Source organism: Urocampus carinirostris, chromosome 13 (genome assembly GCF_059441175.1).
Source record: "Urocampus carinirostris isolate Australia breed hairy pipefish chromosome 13, RoL_Ucar_1.0, whole genome shotgun sequence".
In the NCBI taxonomy this organism is placed as follows: domain Eukaryota; kingdom Metazoa; phylum Chordata; class Actinopteri; order Syngnathiformes; family Syngnathidae; genus Urocampus; species Urocampus carinirostris.
In genome coordinates, this window is record NC_142361.1 from 278,813 (window position 1) to 295,000 (window position 16,188).

A 16,188-nucleotide genomic window follows, 5' to 3' on the forward strand; every position below is an offset into this window, starting at 1 on the left:
GGGCAAGGAACAACTCAAAACCTCATCGTGAGGAAAAAGAGAAGCCCTGAGAAAGGACCTCACAAGTGGTAATCCCCCTTCCAGGATGACCAGGGTGAATCACAATTAGTATTACTATACACAAGCATAGTAAACACTAGGTAACATGTTGAAAATTTGTCCGGAAAGTGCATGACAGCAGCGACGCCCCCAGCCTGTAAACTAGTCCAGAAAGTCTATGACGGCCACGACGCAGTTTCCCATCTCTGCTAGCTGGTCCATGCAGGCGTTCACATGCTTCAGGTCAAACGCTGGTCCGCTGACTCATCTCCAAATTGTCCTTCTCCTTCGTATCACCACCAGGCAGGCAGTTGGAAAAAGACAGGACAATACAGAATATGAGGTGGGCATCAATCATAAGCTTTGGAATAGAACTTTGTCTTAAGCCTTGATTTAAAAACTTCCATTGAGGTTGCAGATCTTATCTCCGGAGGCAGGGCATTCCATAACACAGGGGCCCGGATGGAGAATGCTCTCGAGCCTGCAGACGTCTTGGGTCTCGGAGTCACAAGTAGACTGGCATTTTCCGAGCGCAGACTCCGTGCAGGAACATAGTGGGAAATCAAATCAGAGATATAAGAGGGTGCAAGTCCATGCAAACATGTATATGTTAATAAGAGAACCTTAAAGTCACATTTTAAGTGGCCTGGGAGCCAGTGCAAGTTGGCCAATACAGGAGTAATATGCTCAAACCTTTTGGTCTTAGTCAAAAGTCTAGCTGCTGCATTCTGAACCAGCTGCAAACTTTTAATGCTAGACATCGGGAGACCAGAAAGCAAAACATTACAATAATCAAGCCGAGAAGTAATAAACGCATGAATTAAAACTTCTGCATCTGATTGGGACAGCATCGAACAATTCTTCGCAATATTACGGAGGTGGTAGAAAGCTATTCTAGTAATATTTTTCACGTGTGACTGAAACGACAGATTAGGATAAAATATAACACCTAGATTTTTGACCGAGTCACTATGGGTGATATTACATTTGTCTAGGTTCACGGTAGTGTTTGAAAACGACTCACGTCAGTGAATTGGACCAATAATCAACATTTCAGTTTTTTCTGGGTTAAGAGGTAACAAATTAAGTGGCATCCATCTTTGAATCTCAGTAAGGCAAGCCTCCAGATTTCTACAACTTAAATGTCCAGTTGTCTCCAGTGGCACATACAGTTGAGTGTCATCTGCATAGCAATGGAAACCAATATTATACTTGCGGATAATGTCACCAAGCGGGATCATTTGAATACTAAAAAGAATGTGGCCAAGTACGGAGCCCTGTGGAACGCCACAGGGGACATCAGAGTGTTAAGAGGTCATATTGCCGTAATTATCACATTGCGTCCTGTCTGACAGGTAGGACCTAAACCACGAGAGTACAGTTCCGGAGATACCAATGCATTCCAGACGAACCAGTATGTTGTGGTCGACAGTATCAAAAGCAACACTGAGATCCAGCAGCAGTAACATTGATGAGGCACCGGAATCTATTGCTAAAAGGAGATCATTGGTTACTTTAGCCAGGGCTGTCTCAGTAGAGTGATTTGCCCTAAGTGCTGACTGGACAGTTTCAAAGAGGTTATTTTCTGACATGAAGTCATTTAGCTGCTGTGCAACGACCTTTTCAAGTAATTTTGCAAAAAATGGCAGATTTGACACTAGCCTATATTTACCTAGGCTTTCTGGGTCAAGGTTAGGTCGCTTAAGCGTGGGTTTAATGACGGCAGACTTGAAAGCTACAGGAACAATACCCGAGGATAGCGATATATTAATATTTAAAACTGATTGTCCTAAGATCCCAAACAGATCCTTCACCAGTGAAGCTGTTAGCGGATCAAGCAGGCAAATAGTTTGTTTGGCCCTACTGACCATCTGTGTTAGACTATCAAGGGACAAATCATTGAAACTGGAGAATGTTTCTGAACAACCGCCGACACGGTCCTTACCTAACACATCTTTGAGATAAGAGGAGGTTACAGAGCGTTCTTTTAAAATTTAATTCCTGATTAGTTGAAACTTTTTATTAAAAAAATCCATAATGTCGTGAGAAGAATAAGTACAACTATTTGGGTTAAGTTGTTGTCTGGTGAGTTTCGCCACTGTGTCAAACAAAAATTTCAGATTATTCTTATGTTTAACAATAATCTTAGAGAAAAACGATGCTTTAGCTGAGGCAAGAGCTACTTTATATTTCAGCAAGCTGTCACACCAGGCCAGTTGGAAGACCTCCAGCTTAGTAGTGCGACATTTTCGTTCAAGTTTTCTGCAACCTTGTTTGAGTGACCTGGTTTCTTCAGTAAACCAAGTTGCATGCTTCTTAGGTCGAAATTTATGCCTTAGGGGCGCCACAGAATCAAGAACATTAACCAAAGCAGTATTGAAGTTGTTTGTAAGTGAGTCAACAGACCCTGTACGAAGGGAAGGCAGCAGTTACCGTAGGTAATAATTCATTTAGAAGAAGAATAGAAGAAATATTTAAAGCTAATACTATTGTAGGGCGGATATTGCGAATGCTAAAGCCTAAATTTTCCTTGTCACAGTAAACAGCACCTCACACTTAACAAGATAGTGATCAGAGATGCATTAGGATACGGTAACACTGTAACATTTGAGGCTACTACGCCACGGGTCAGAACGAGATCTAGAGTGTTCCCATCTTTATGAGTGCGCACATCAACTATTTGATTGAAACCAAATGTATCAATCAGTGATTAAAAGGAATTGCAAGTGAATTTGATGGGGAGTTTATGTGAACATTAAAATCACCAATAATTACAACATTGTCCGCATAAGTTTCTAAGTCTGTTAACAGTTCCGAAAATTCATCCAAAAAATTTGAGTATGGGACAGGTGGGTGATACACAACAACTACATAAATTGGTGTTGACATTAAAGACCTCATAACAAGTGCTTCAAGCGTTTTAAAAGCAGTAGGGGTACCAGGAGTAAATTTCAATTTACCTTTCGATATAAGAGCAACGCCTCCACCTTTTTTGCATGGTCGTGCCAAGTGCTAACTCACTAAGTTAGGGGGAGAAGCCACATTTAACACTACAAACTTATTTGGTTTTAACCAGGTCTCACAAAGGCCAATAAGGTTAAGATTGTGTTCATTAATAAGGTCATTGACAAGTACAGTAAGACCTCAATTATCGCGGTTAATGGGGACCAAAACCACCCGCAAAAAGTGAAAATCTGCGAAGTAGCGACGACCCTTCAAAAAGAAAGACATTTTTTTTATAATTTTTTAGACCCGGTTAATGGGGACCAAAACCACCCGCTAAAAGTGAAAATCTCATCTCATTATCTGCACCGCTTATCCTTATTAGGGTGACGCCGCGTCCGCCGAACTCGCTCCGTCGCGTGGCCCGGGAGTGACCTCCGCCGACTTTATTATCATTAGAGCTGACGTGAATGACTATATCGATGTAGCTAGCCCTGTCCTGGTGTCTTGATTTGCATGTCAGCTCCCTCAAATTAGCTTCAATGTCGGGTGCTCTAGCCCCAGAAATACACATAACCGTGGCTGGGGTGCCAAGCTTTATGTTACGGGTGATGGAGTCACCTATAACTAGGGTGCGGGAGCCAGTAAACTGGGGTGGAGTGGGACTAGCTAGGGGGCTGAACTTGTTATGTGTCTGAATTGTCTCACCGCGATTAGCATGCCGTTTGGGGCTAGTGCTAACCGCATGCCGTTTAGGGCTAGTGCTAACCAGACTAGCAGGTTCGCTACAACCCACGCAAGCAGTGGTGTCCTAGGCACCTAACATTTTCCTTTGAAACTGCTCTAGCTCACGGACACGTCCCTCTTGAAGGGCTACTTGCCTCCGAAAGCGGGAGCAACCTTTACAACCCATACTCACTTGTGAGCAGTCGGATGCCGAAACAGCGTCTTAGCAGCCGTGGGAGGGGTTGCCCTTCACCAGCGATCGGCAGCAGCGCGAATGTAAGACAATTGTGCGCAGCACTTACCTTGCGCCAATCGTCCGAGATACTTACCTAAAACTTTTCAACTGTTCGAGATAAAAAATCTCAGTCCAGAATTCTGCTACAGTAGGAATCTGAATCAATCTCGTAGTCGCGAAAACGTGAGCAACACTAAAACTCATCGACCCCCGGGGCCCTGCCACCGAGGAGCTTTTTGACCACCTCAGTGACTTCAACCCCAGATATGCGAGAGCCCACCTCAGAGTCCTCCGGCTCTGCTACCCCAGAGGAAGACGTGTCGGTGGGATTGAGGAGGTCTTCGAAGTACTCCGCCCACAAATTCACAACATCCCGGGTCGAGGTCAACAGCGCCCCATCGGCACTATACACATTGTTGATGGCACACCGCCCCCCCCCTAAGACGCCGAACAGTGGACCAGAATTTCCTCGAAGCCGTTTGGAAGCCGGCTTCCATGGCCTCGCCAATCTCCTCCCATGCCCGAGTTTTTGTCTTGGCAACCGCCAAAGCCGCATTCCGCTTGGCCAGCCGATACCTGCCAGCTGCTTCCAGAGTCCCATAGGCCAGGAATGCCCGATGAGACTCTTTCTTCAGCTTGACTGCATCCTTCACCGCCGGTGACCACCAACGGGTCTGAGGGTTTCCGCCGCGGCAGGCACCGACTACCTTACAGCCACAGCTCCTATCAGCTGCTTCGACAACGGAGGCGCGGAACATGGTCCACTCGGACTCAATGTACCCCGCCTCCCTCGGGACATGGGCAAAGTTCTGCTGGAGGTGAGAATAGAAACTTCTTCTATCAGGAGATTCTGCTAGCTGTTCCCAACAGACGCTCACAACACGCTTGGGTCTGCCAGGTCGGAACGTCATCTTCCCCCACCATCGGAGCCAACTCACCACCTGGTGGTGATCAGTTGACAGCTCCGCCCCTCTCTTCACCCGGGTGTCCAGAACTAGCGGCTGCAGGTCCGACGAAACGACGACAAAGTCGATCATCGAACTACGGCCTAGGGTATTCTGGTGCCAAGTGCACATATGGACACCCTTATGTCTGAACATGGTGTTCGTTATGGACGAACCATGACATGCACAGAAGTTCAATAACGAAACACCACTCGGGTTCAGGTCAGGGGGGCCGTTCTTCCCAACCACTCCCCTCCAGGTCTGTCATTGCCCACGTGAGCGTTGAAGTCTCCCAGCAGTACGAGGGAATCCCCAGGGGGCGCGCTCTCAAGCACACCCTCCAAGGACTCCAAGAAGGGTGGGTACTCTGAACTGCTATTTTGTGCATAAGCACAAACAACAGTCAGGACCGTCCCCCCACCCAAAGGCGGAGGGAGGCTACCCTCTCGTCTACTGGGGTGAACCCCAACGTACAGGTGCTGAGCTGTGGAGCAACTAATATGCCCTCACCACGGGCAACTCCAGAGTGGAAGAGGGTCCAACCCCTCTTAAGAGGACTGGTACCAGAGCCCAAGCCGTGCGTGGAGGTGATTCAGACTATATTTAGTCGGAATCTCTTAACCTCACACACCAACTCGGGTTCCTTCCCTGCCAGAGAGGTAACATTCCATGTCCCAAAAGCCAGTTTTTGTAGCCGGGCATCGTTGCGCCAAGGACCCCTCCCTTGGCCGCTACCCAGCTCTCTACGCACCCGACCCCTTTGGCCCCTCCTACAAGTGTTGAGCCCATGGGAAGAGGGCCCCACGTCGTCCTTTCAGGCTGTGCCAGGCCTGACCCGTTGAGCAAAGGTCCGGCCACTAGGCGCTCGAACGGGGGGCCCGGTCCGGGCGAGGGAAAATTGCGGACCAAAGTTTTTATTCTTCATAGGAGTCTTCTGATCTGCGTTTTGTCTGGCCACTCACCTCGAACCTGTTTGCCATGGGTGACTCTACCAGGGGCTTATAGCCCCCGACAACATAGCTCCTAGGATCATTGGGACACACAAACTCCTCCACCACGATAAGGTAGCAGATCATGGAGGAGCACTTGCGAACCTTCGATTCATTAATCATCAATTCTCTTGTGGCTGTTCGGTTACCATTTTCTTCCGCATACCATATATAATTATATATATAATTATATATATAATCAACAGACATTGCAGACAAAAACATGGAGAGCATTCAATGGAGGGAAATTGAGGTTTTGGGTTTAATATTTGGGGACAACTCTCTTCAGCCTCCTGATAAATTAAATGGCGAGATACGCTTTGGCGTTAGCCTCCAGAGTACTTTCTTAAACAATGAATTGCATCTGTCCTCTTCTGCGCAAGTGTACACAAACAGAAACTGATAATATTTCTTCAATTTTTAAATAGGAAGGAGAACAACAACATTATAGTGGATGACCTTGTAGACGGCAGTGATAAACTTCTAATCCCAAAGCCCTGCAGGACCTTTTTGGAGGCCTTTCAGCTTTACCCAGAAGTCATGGACAATATCCTTAGGGTTGGCTTTCTTAAACCGACCCCTATACAGGTATCCATTTTTATTCGTCACTTTACAGTTCCTGAGCTACCAAATACCAAGCATCCTCCCTAGTTTAGTATGCAATTTATGGTGTAGCAAATTACAAATTAATATTTTTCTACAAAAACTGACATTTTTTTAAAAAGTCAAGCAATGTTTTTTGCTTGCTCTTGGTTTAAATATAAAGCCCAGTTCAAAACATTTGTGGTGCGCCGTTTCACAAAGAGTTCCATCTCGAGCAGCGGACCCACAATTCCCACTCTAAGTACATCCCTCGACTCAAATCAAGACAAAAGCGACCCACCAGTGTAGAAACATTGATCCAGAAGAATCAATCAATATAGTGCATTATGAAACTTAGGTTTTCCCTCACAATTTACATTTTAATCACTAAATTTGTTGTTAGTATGAATATTAAACCGTTATTTTCATGTCAAACTTGCACAATAAGAGTACCGTAAATTCCGGACTATAGAGCGCACCTGATTGTAAGCCGCACCCACCACATTTCGGGGGGAAACCAATTTTGTACATACACAAGCCGCACCTGTATATTAGCCGCATGCGCCCACATTGAAAATACGCAATATAAACAAATTAACCCATACCCGATACAGTCCAAAAAACACAGGCGTCAAAATAAACGGAAAATGATACCGGTACTCAACATTAAATGCAGACCTGCAGAGTCCAGGTGACAGTTGAAAGTAATCCAAGGAAAAAAAAATGTATATTTCCAAAGGTAAAGGTGGGAAGAATATATATCCACTATTGACTCGCGCATCCACAAACACGTCTCACCTTTACTCCACTTCCCGTCAGCCCGCGTTTGCCCCGCCCCTTCTTTCTCATTTGCCCGTACAAAACATATCAGAATAAGTTTCTAAAATTGATACATTACAAAAATATACAGTTGCAAATTCATATTATACATGGTTACACATATTTACAAAGAAAGACGGTACACCGAGAGAGTTTTCAAAGCTTTAATAATAATATTTTAACTTTCATCCCAAACCGTGCCTGTGAAGGGTAGCAAAACGCTATTAGCAACACAGTAAACGGCTCTGTTATAAAAAATATACCGTGCATGTAGGAACCCCGGTAAACCGTTCTCATCTCCTCCTTACAAGTGCCGTCATCAAAGTCGTTTTCCTTCAGTATGGGAAAGAGACTTTGTCATTTAGACGTCGTTCCACACTTCCTTATTCAATAACACGCGAGCAACATGCTCGCAAGGTAAAGATTACGTGCAGTAGCTCTGTTTCCTTCGGACTGCTCAATTGCGTTTAGCTTGAAAGCTGCGTCATGTGCCTTTCTTTTTGCAATTTGCATGATGAGGATATGTCTACGCTAATTTAATTTCTGCACGAGCTAAGAAGTTGCAGTCTTCCTCAGCGCATATATTCCACCGGTCTGAATCTATCCTTTTGTACTCAAGCGCCTCTGGCGGCTGTTAGAATAATTACATAAATTGGCCGCATCACTGAATAAGCCGCAGGGTTGAACGTTTGGGGGAAAAAAGTAGCGGCTTATAGTCCAGAATTTACTGTATATGTACAGTATATATGTATATATATGTGTATGTATATGTATATATATGTATATGTATGTGTATGTATATGTATATATATGTATATGTAGATGCATGTATATATGTAGATGCATGTATACATATGTGTATATGTAGATATATGTGTGTATATGTAGGTATATGCATGTGTATATGTTTGTGTATATGTATGTGTGTATATGTGTATGTATGTATATATATGTGTATATGTATGTATGTATATATATGTGTATGTATGTATGTATGTATATATATGTGTATGTATGTATGTATGTATATATATGTGTATGTATGTATGTATGTATATATATATGTGTATATGTATGTATGTATGTGTGTGTATATCCATCCATTGTCTTCCGCTTATCCGAGGTCGGGTCGCGGGGGCAGCAGCGTTAAAAGGGAAGCCCAGACGTCCCTATCCCCAGCCACCTCCTCCAGCTCATCCGACGGGACCCCGAGGCGTTCCCAAGCCAGCCGAGAGACATAGTCTCTCCATCGTGTCCTGGGCCGCCCCCGGGGCCTCCTGCCTGTGGGACATGCCCGGAACACCTCCCGAGGGAGGCGTCCAGGAGGCATCCTTATTAGATGCCCGAGCCACCTCAACTGGCTCCTCTAAACGCGGAGGAGCAGTGGCTCTACACCGAGTCCCTCCTGGATGACTGAGCTTCTCACCTTATCTCTAAGGGAGAACCCAGCCACCCTGCGGAGGAAACTCATTTTGGCCACTTGTATCCGGGATTGAGTTCTTTCGGTCATGACCCAAAGTTCATGACCATAGGTGAGGGTAGGAACGTAGATCGACCGGTAGATCGAGAGATTTGCCTTTCGGCTCAGCTCCCTCTTCACCACGACGGACCGGTACAGGGTCCGGATGACGGCAGACGCTGCACCGACCCGTCTGTCGATCTCCCGTTCCATCCTACCCTCACTCGTGAACAAGACCCCAAGATACTTCAACTCCTCCACTTGGGGCAAGACCTCCTCCCCTACCCGGAGGGAGCATACCACCCTTTTCCGCCTGAGAACCATGGCCTCGGACTTGGAGGTGCTGATCCCCATCCCGGCCGCTTCACACTCGGCTGCGAATCGCTCCAGCGAGCACTGAAGATCACGGCCTGAGGAAGCCAGCAGCACCACGTCATCTGCAAAAAGCAGTGACGCAATGCTGAGGCCCCCAAACCGGACTCCATCCCCGCCAAAGCTGCGCCTAGAAATTCTGTCCATAAAAGTTATGAACAGAATCGGTGACAAAGGGCAGCCCTGGCGGAGCCCAACCCTCACCGGGAACGAATCAGACTTGCTGCCGGCAATGCGGACCAGACTCTGGCACCGGGCATACAGGGACCGCACAGCCCGGATAAGACTGCGGTACCCCATACTCCCGAAGCACCCCCCACAGGGCCTCCCGAGGAACACGGTCGAATGCCTTCTCCAAGTCCACAAAACACATGTAGACCGGACAGGCAAACTCCCATGCACCCTCAAAGACCCTGAAGAGTGTATAGAGCTGGTCCAGTGTTCCACGGCCAGGACGAAAACCACAATGTTCCTCCTGAATCCGAGATTAGACTTCCTGGCGGACCCTCCTCTCCAGTACCCCTGAATAGACCTTACCAGGGAGGCTGAGAAGTGTGATTCCCCTGTAGTTGGAACACACTCTCCGGTCCCCCTTCTTAAAGACGGGAACCACCACCCCAGTCTGCCAGTCCAGAGGCACTGTCCCCGATGTCCACGCGATGTTGCAGAGGCGCGTCAACCATGACACGCCCACAACATCCAGAGCCTTAATGAAGTCCGGGCGGATCTCATCGACCCCCGGGGCCCTGCCACCGAGGAGTTTTTTGACAACCTTTGTGACTTCAACCCCAGTGATATGAGAGCCCAACCCAGTCCTCAGGCTCTGCTTCCCCAGAGGAAGACGTGCCGGTGGGATTGAGGAGGTCTTCGAAGTACTCCGCCCACCGATTCACAACGTCCCGGGTCGAGGTCAGCAGCGCCCCATCGGCACTATACACAGTGTCGATGGCACACCGCTTCCCCGCCCCTAAGACGTTGGATGGTGGACCAGAATTTCCTCGAAGCCGTTCGGAAGTCTGCTTCCATGGCCTCGCCAAACTCCTCCCATGCCCGAGTTTTTGCCTCGGCAACCGCCAAAGCCGCATTCCGCTTGGCCAGCCGATACCTGCCAGCTGCTTCCAGAGTCCCACAGGCCAGGAAGGCCCGATAAGACTCTTTCTTCAGCTTGACGGCATCCCTCACCGCCGGTGACCACCAACGGGTCTGAGGGTTGCCGCCGCGGCAGGCACCGACTACCTTACGGCCACAGCTCCGATCAGCCGCCTCGACAATGGAGGCGCGGAACATGGTCCACTCGGACTCAATGTCCCCCGCCTCCCTCGGGACATGGGCGAAGTTCTGCCAGAGGTGTGAATTGAAACTTCTTCTGACAGGAGATTCTGCCAGCCGTTCCCAACAGACCCTCACAACACGCTTGGGTCTGCCGGGTCGGGCCAGCATCTTCCCCCACCATCAAAGCCAACTCACCACCAGGTGGTGATCAGTTGACAGCTCCGCCCCTCTCTTCACCCGAGTGTCCAGAACATGCGGCCGCAGGTCCCACGAAACGATGACAAAGTCGATCATCGAACTACGGCCTAGGGTGTCCTGGTGCCAAGTGCACATATGGACACCCTTATGTCTGAACATGGTGTTCATTATGGACAGACCATGACGAGCACAGAAGTCCAATAACGAAACACCACTCGGGTTCAGGTCAGGGGGGCCGTTCTTCCCAATCACGCCCCTCCAGGTCTCACTGTCATTGCCCACGTGAGCGATGAAGTCTCCCAGCAGTACGAGGGAGTCCCCAGGTGGCGCGCTCTCAAGCACACCCTCTAAGGACCCCAGGAAGGGTGGGTACTCCGAACTGCTATTTGGTGCATAAGCGCAAACAACAGTCAGGACCCGTCCCCCCACCCGAAGGCGGAGGGAGGCTACCCTCTCGTCTACCGGGGTGAACCCCAACGTACAGGCGCTGAGCCGTGGAGCAATTAATATGCCCACACCGGCTCTGCGCCTCTCACCACGGGCAACTCCAGAGTGGAAGAGAGTCCAACCCCTCTCGAGAGGACTGGTACCAGAGCCCAAGCCGTGCGTAGAGGTGAGTCCGACTATATCTAGTCGGAATTTTTCAACCTCACGCACCAACTCGGGCTCCTTCCCTGCCAGAGAGGTAACGTTCCATGTCCCAAAAGCCAGTTTCTGTAGCCGGGGATAGTCGCGCCAAGGACCCCTCCCTTGGCTGGTACCCAGCTCTCTGCGCACCCGACCCCTTTGGCCCCTCCTACAGGTGGTGAGCCCATGGGAAGAGGGTCCCACGTCGTCCCTTCGGGCTGTGCCCGGCCGGCCCCCGTGGGTAAGGGTCCGGCCACCAGGCGCTCGCCAGCGGACCCCACCTCCAGGCCTGGCTCCAGAAGGGGGCCCCGGTAACCCGCGTCCGGGCGAGGGAAATCGAGGACCAAAGTTTTGTCTCATCATTAGGGGTCTTCTGATCTGCGTTTTGTCTGGCCACTCACCTAGGACCTATTTGACATGGGTGACCCTACCAGGGGCTTAAAGCCCCTGACAACATAGCTCCTAGGATCATTGGGACACACAAACTCCTCCACCACGATAAGGTAGCAGATCAAGGAGGAGTGTATGTATATGTGCATATGTATATGTGTGTATGTATATGTGTATATACGTATATGTGTGTATGTATATGTGTGTATGTATATGTGTATATACGTATATGTGTGTATGTATATGTGTGTATGTATATGTGTATATATATATATGTATATGTGTGTATATATATATATGTATATGTGTATGTGTATATATATATATATATATATATATATATATAATGTGTGTGTGTGTATATATATGTGTTTGTGTATACTGGACTGTCTCAGAAAATTAGAATATTGTGATAAAGTTCTTTATTTTCTGTAATGCAATTAAAAAAACAAAAATGTCATACATTCTGGATTCATTACACATCAACTGAACTATTTCAAAAGCCTTTTATTATTTGAATATTGCTGAATTTGGCTTACAGCATAAGAAAACTCAAAAATCCTATCTCAAAATATTAGAATATCATGAAAAAGTATACAAGTAGGCTATTCAACTAATCACCTGAATCATCTAATTAACTCGAAACACCTTGCGAGGGTTTCCTGAGCCTTAAAAACACTCAGCTTGGTTCAGTAAACTAAATCACAAGTATGGGGAAGACTGCTGATCTGTCTGCTGTCCAGGGGACCATCATTGATACCCTCCATCAGGAGGGTAAGACACAAAAAGAAATTTCTCAAAGAGCAGGCTGTTCACAGAGTGCAGTTTCAAAGCATATCCACAAAAAGTCTGTTGGAAGGGAAAAATGTGGCCGGAAACGCTGCACAACCAAGAGAGATGACCGCAGCCTTAACAAAATTGTGAAGAAGAGCCGCTTCCAGAATTTGGGGGAGCTTCAAAGACAGTGGGCTGAAGCTGGAGTCCAGGTATCAAAAGCCACAGTTCACAGACGTCTCCGGGAAATGGGCTACAATAGCCGTATTCCCATGGTCAAGCCACTTCTGAACTCAAGACAACGGAAGAAGCGTCTGACTTGGGCTATGGAGAAGAAGCACTGGACAGTTGCAGAGTGGTCCAAAGTCCTCTTTTCAGACGAAAGCAAGTTTTGCATTTCATTTGGAAGTCAAGGCGCCAGAGTCTGGAGAAAGGCTGGAGAGGAGCAAAATCCAAGTTGCTTGAAATCCAGTGTGAAGTTCCCACAGTCAGCAATGGTTTGGGGAGCCATGTCAGCTGCTGGTGTTGGTCCACTGTGTTTCATCAAGTCCAGAGTAAATGCAACTGTGTACCAAGAGATTTTAGAGCACTACATGCTTCCATCTGCTGAAAAGCTCTATGGAGATGAGGATTTCATTTTCCAGCATGATCTGGCACCTGCCCACAGTGCCAAAACCACCAGTAACTGGTGCACTGACCATGGCATCACTGTCCTTGATTGGCCTGCTAATTCCCCTGACCTGAACCCCATCGAGAATTTGTGGGGTATAGTTAAGAAGAAGATGAAAGACACCAGACCTACAAATGCAAATGAGCTGAAGGCCGCTATCGAAGCATCCTGGGCATCAATAACACCTCAGCAATGCCACAGGCTGATTGCCTCCATGCCACGCCGGATTGATGCAGTAATCCGTGCAAAAGGATTCCCAACCAAGTACTGAGTGCATCAATGGACATTTTCAAATGTTTGATTTAGTTTTGCTGTTATAAAATTATTTTTTTTACTTGGTCTGAGGAAGTATTCTAATATTTTGAGATAGGATTTTTGAGTTTTTTTCAGCTGTAATCTGGTTGTTTACAAGTCCTTTAGCACCCAGGTCTCCACAACTAGTTGTGAGCGGTTCATTGGAAAAGGGGGCTCAGTTCCAACACCCTGAATGTTTACCTGAATGTTCAACATAAACGTAATGCTAACCCAGGCTAGTCGTACGTTCGGGTTAGCGTAATCTTTCGTATGAAAGATTACGCTAACATGAACGTGTAAAAACAAAAAAAAAGGATAAAGAAAAGAATTATGAATATGATTTCTTACCTTTGTGTTGGTCAGCAGAAGCCATGCTGTATTCCCTAGCAAGATCGAAAACTCGCACACCTCTTTCATATTTAGCTATTATGTCTTTCTTAAAGGTAATGGAACAACTTTTCTTTTTTCACCTGTCCTGCTTGCACCAACCTTTTTTGGAGGCATAATGAGGGGCTAAAACACTCCGTTCACCGATATTAAAAGCGAAAGCAAAAAGAAGCAAGTGCGCACGTTATAACAGTTGGTCACGAGGGGTGGGGGCGATCTACACGATCTACACCCACACGCTGCTCAGCATCGCACCCTAGCGTACGCACTCACGCATTACCTACGTTCGATTTCCGATTTTTTTGACCGAACAACGAAGCAAGAATTTCTCAATTTTTGGTCGAACTCCGATTTGTTCAAACTGAGAGGCGTTCGAAAACCGAACATACGTGTATGTATGTGTTTGTGTGTGTGTGCGTGTGTGTGTGTGTGTGTGTGTGTGTGTGTGTGTGTGTGTGTGCGCATATGTGTGTGTATATGTATATACAGTGCATCCGGAAAGTATTCACAACGCTTCACTTTTTCCACATTTTGTTATGTTACAGCCTCATTCCAAATTGTATTAATTTAAAAATTCTACACAAAATACTCCATTATGACAATGTGAAAAAGTTTTTTTTTTAACTTTTTTGAATTTATTAAAAATAGAAAACTAAGAAATAACATTTACATAAGTATTCACAGCCTTTGCCATGAAGCTCAAAATTGAGCTCAGGTGCATCTTTTTTCCACTGATCATCCTTGAGATCTTTCTACAGCTTAATTGGAATCCACCTGCAGTAAATTCAGTTGATTGGACATGATTTGGAAAGGCACACACCTGTCTATGTAAGGTCCCACAGTTGAGAGTGCTTGTCAGAGCACAAACACCAAGCATGAAGTCAAAAGAACTGTCTGTAGACCTGCGAGACAGGATTTTCTTTAGGCACAAATCTGGGGAAGGATACAAAAAAAATTCTGCTGCTTTGAAGGTCCCAATGAGCACAGTGGCCTCCATTATTCGTAAATGGAAGACATTTGGAACCACCAGGACTCTTCCTAGAGCTGGCCGGCCTTCTAAACTGAGCCATCGGGGAAGAAGGGCCTTAGTCAGGGAGGTGACCAAGAACCCGATGGTCACTCTGTCAGAGCTCCAGCGTTCCTCTGCGGAGAGAGGAGGGCCTTCCAGAAGGACAACCATCCCTACAGTGAAGCATGGTGGTGGCAGCATCATGCTGTGGGGATGTTTTTCAGCAGCAGGAACTGGCAGACTAGTCAGGATAGAAGGAAAAATGAATGCAGCAATATATAGAGATATCCTGGATGAAAACCTGCTCCAGAGCGCTCTTGACCTCAGGCTGGGGCGAAGGTTCATTTTTCAGCAGGACAACGACCCAAAGCACACAGCCAAGATCTCAAAAGATTGGCTTCGGAACCACTCCGTGAATGTCCTGGAGTGGCCCAGCCAGAGTCCAGACTTTAATCCGATCGAACATCTCTGGAGAGATCTGAAAATGGCTGTGCACAAACGTCTCCCATCCAACCTGATTGAGCTTGAGACTTATTGCAAAGAAGAATGGGCAACACTGCCTAAAGATAGGTGTACTAAACTTGTGGGATCATATTCAAAAAGACTTGAGGCTGTATTTGCTGCCAAAGGTGGATCAACAAAGTATTAAGCAAAGGCTGTGAATACTTATGTAAATATGATTTCTTAGTTTTCTATTTTTAATTAATTCAAAAAAATTAAAAAAAAAAACTTTTCCTCATTGTCATAATGGAGTATTTTGTGTAGAATTTTGAGATAAGAGATTAAATTAATACAATTTGGAATGAGGCTGTAACATAACAAAATATGCAAAAAGTGAACCGCTGTGAATACTTTCCGGATGCACTGTATATGTGTGTAAATGTGTATATGTGTGTGTATATGTGAATATGTATATATGTGTGTGTATGTGTATATATGTGTGTGTATGTGTATATGTATATGTATTTGTATGGATATATATGGATATGGATGTATATGGATATATATGGATATGGATGTATATGGATATATATGGATATGGATATATGTATGTGTATATATGCATATGTGTGTATATGTGTGTGTGTGTGTATGCAGAAAGGGATTCTCGTTTAGGCAGCCAATCTCAGGGTTAATATTTCAGCAATATTATTTTGGTTTTTGCTTCGATTCTCTTGAAAAACTGATTCAATGATGTATGCTTTTGACAATCTGTCTGAAATGCGCAAGGCAGAAGTCATTATGAGTCAATATGTCATTTAATGAGCAATAGCACGAATTTCAACACTTTTTCTTCTTGATTGCTTCCCTCAAATTCGGAGACCTTACACAATTGTCCTTGTCGTGTGTGAGTGTGTGTTTTCATAGTATTCTATTATCTCTTGCTTTGTTTAGATGGCCAGAAAAAGTTTCTTCCTCTTCTTTTCTCCTTGTCCACTTTTCTGCATGTCTTTTGTGG

The 16,188-nt window shown here is 46.2% G+C and overlaps 1 protein-coding gene and 1 long non-coding RNA gene across 4 annotated transcripts in view; one reads left to right on the forward strand and one right to left on the reverse strand.

The window, feature by feature from the left end:
- The window catches only part of ddx43 (DEAD (Asp-Glu-Ala-Asp) box polypeptide 43), a 74,799-nt gene that overhangs the window by 9,326 nt on the left and 49,285 nt on the right, over positions 1 to 16,188 (forward strand). For both annotated transcript variants that reach the window (XM_088351485.1, XM_088351486.1), the window contains exon 6: positions 6,305 to 6,464. In XM_088351485.1, coding sequence (XP_088207611.1) covers positions 6,305 to 6,464 — 160 coding nt within the window. The remainder of the gene's footprint in view (positions 1 to 6,304; positions 6,465 to 16,188) is intronic.
- LOC148353445 (uncharacterized) overlaps positions 1 to 16,188 on the reverse strand; it is a 69,678-nt gene that overhangs the window by 5,421 nt on the left and 48,069 nt on the right. The gene's annotated exons all lie outside the window — the stretch shown is intronic.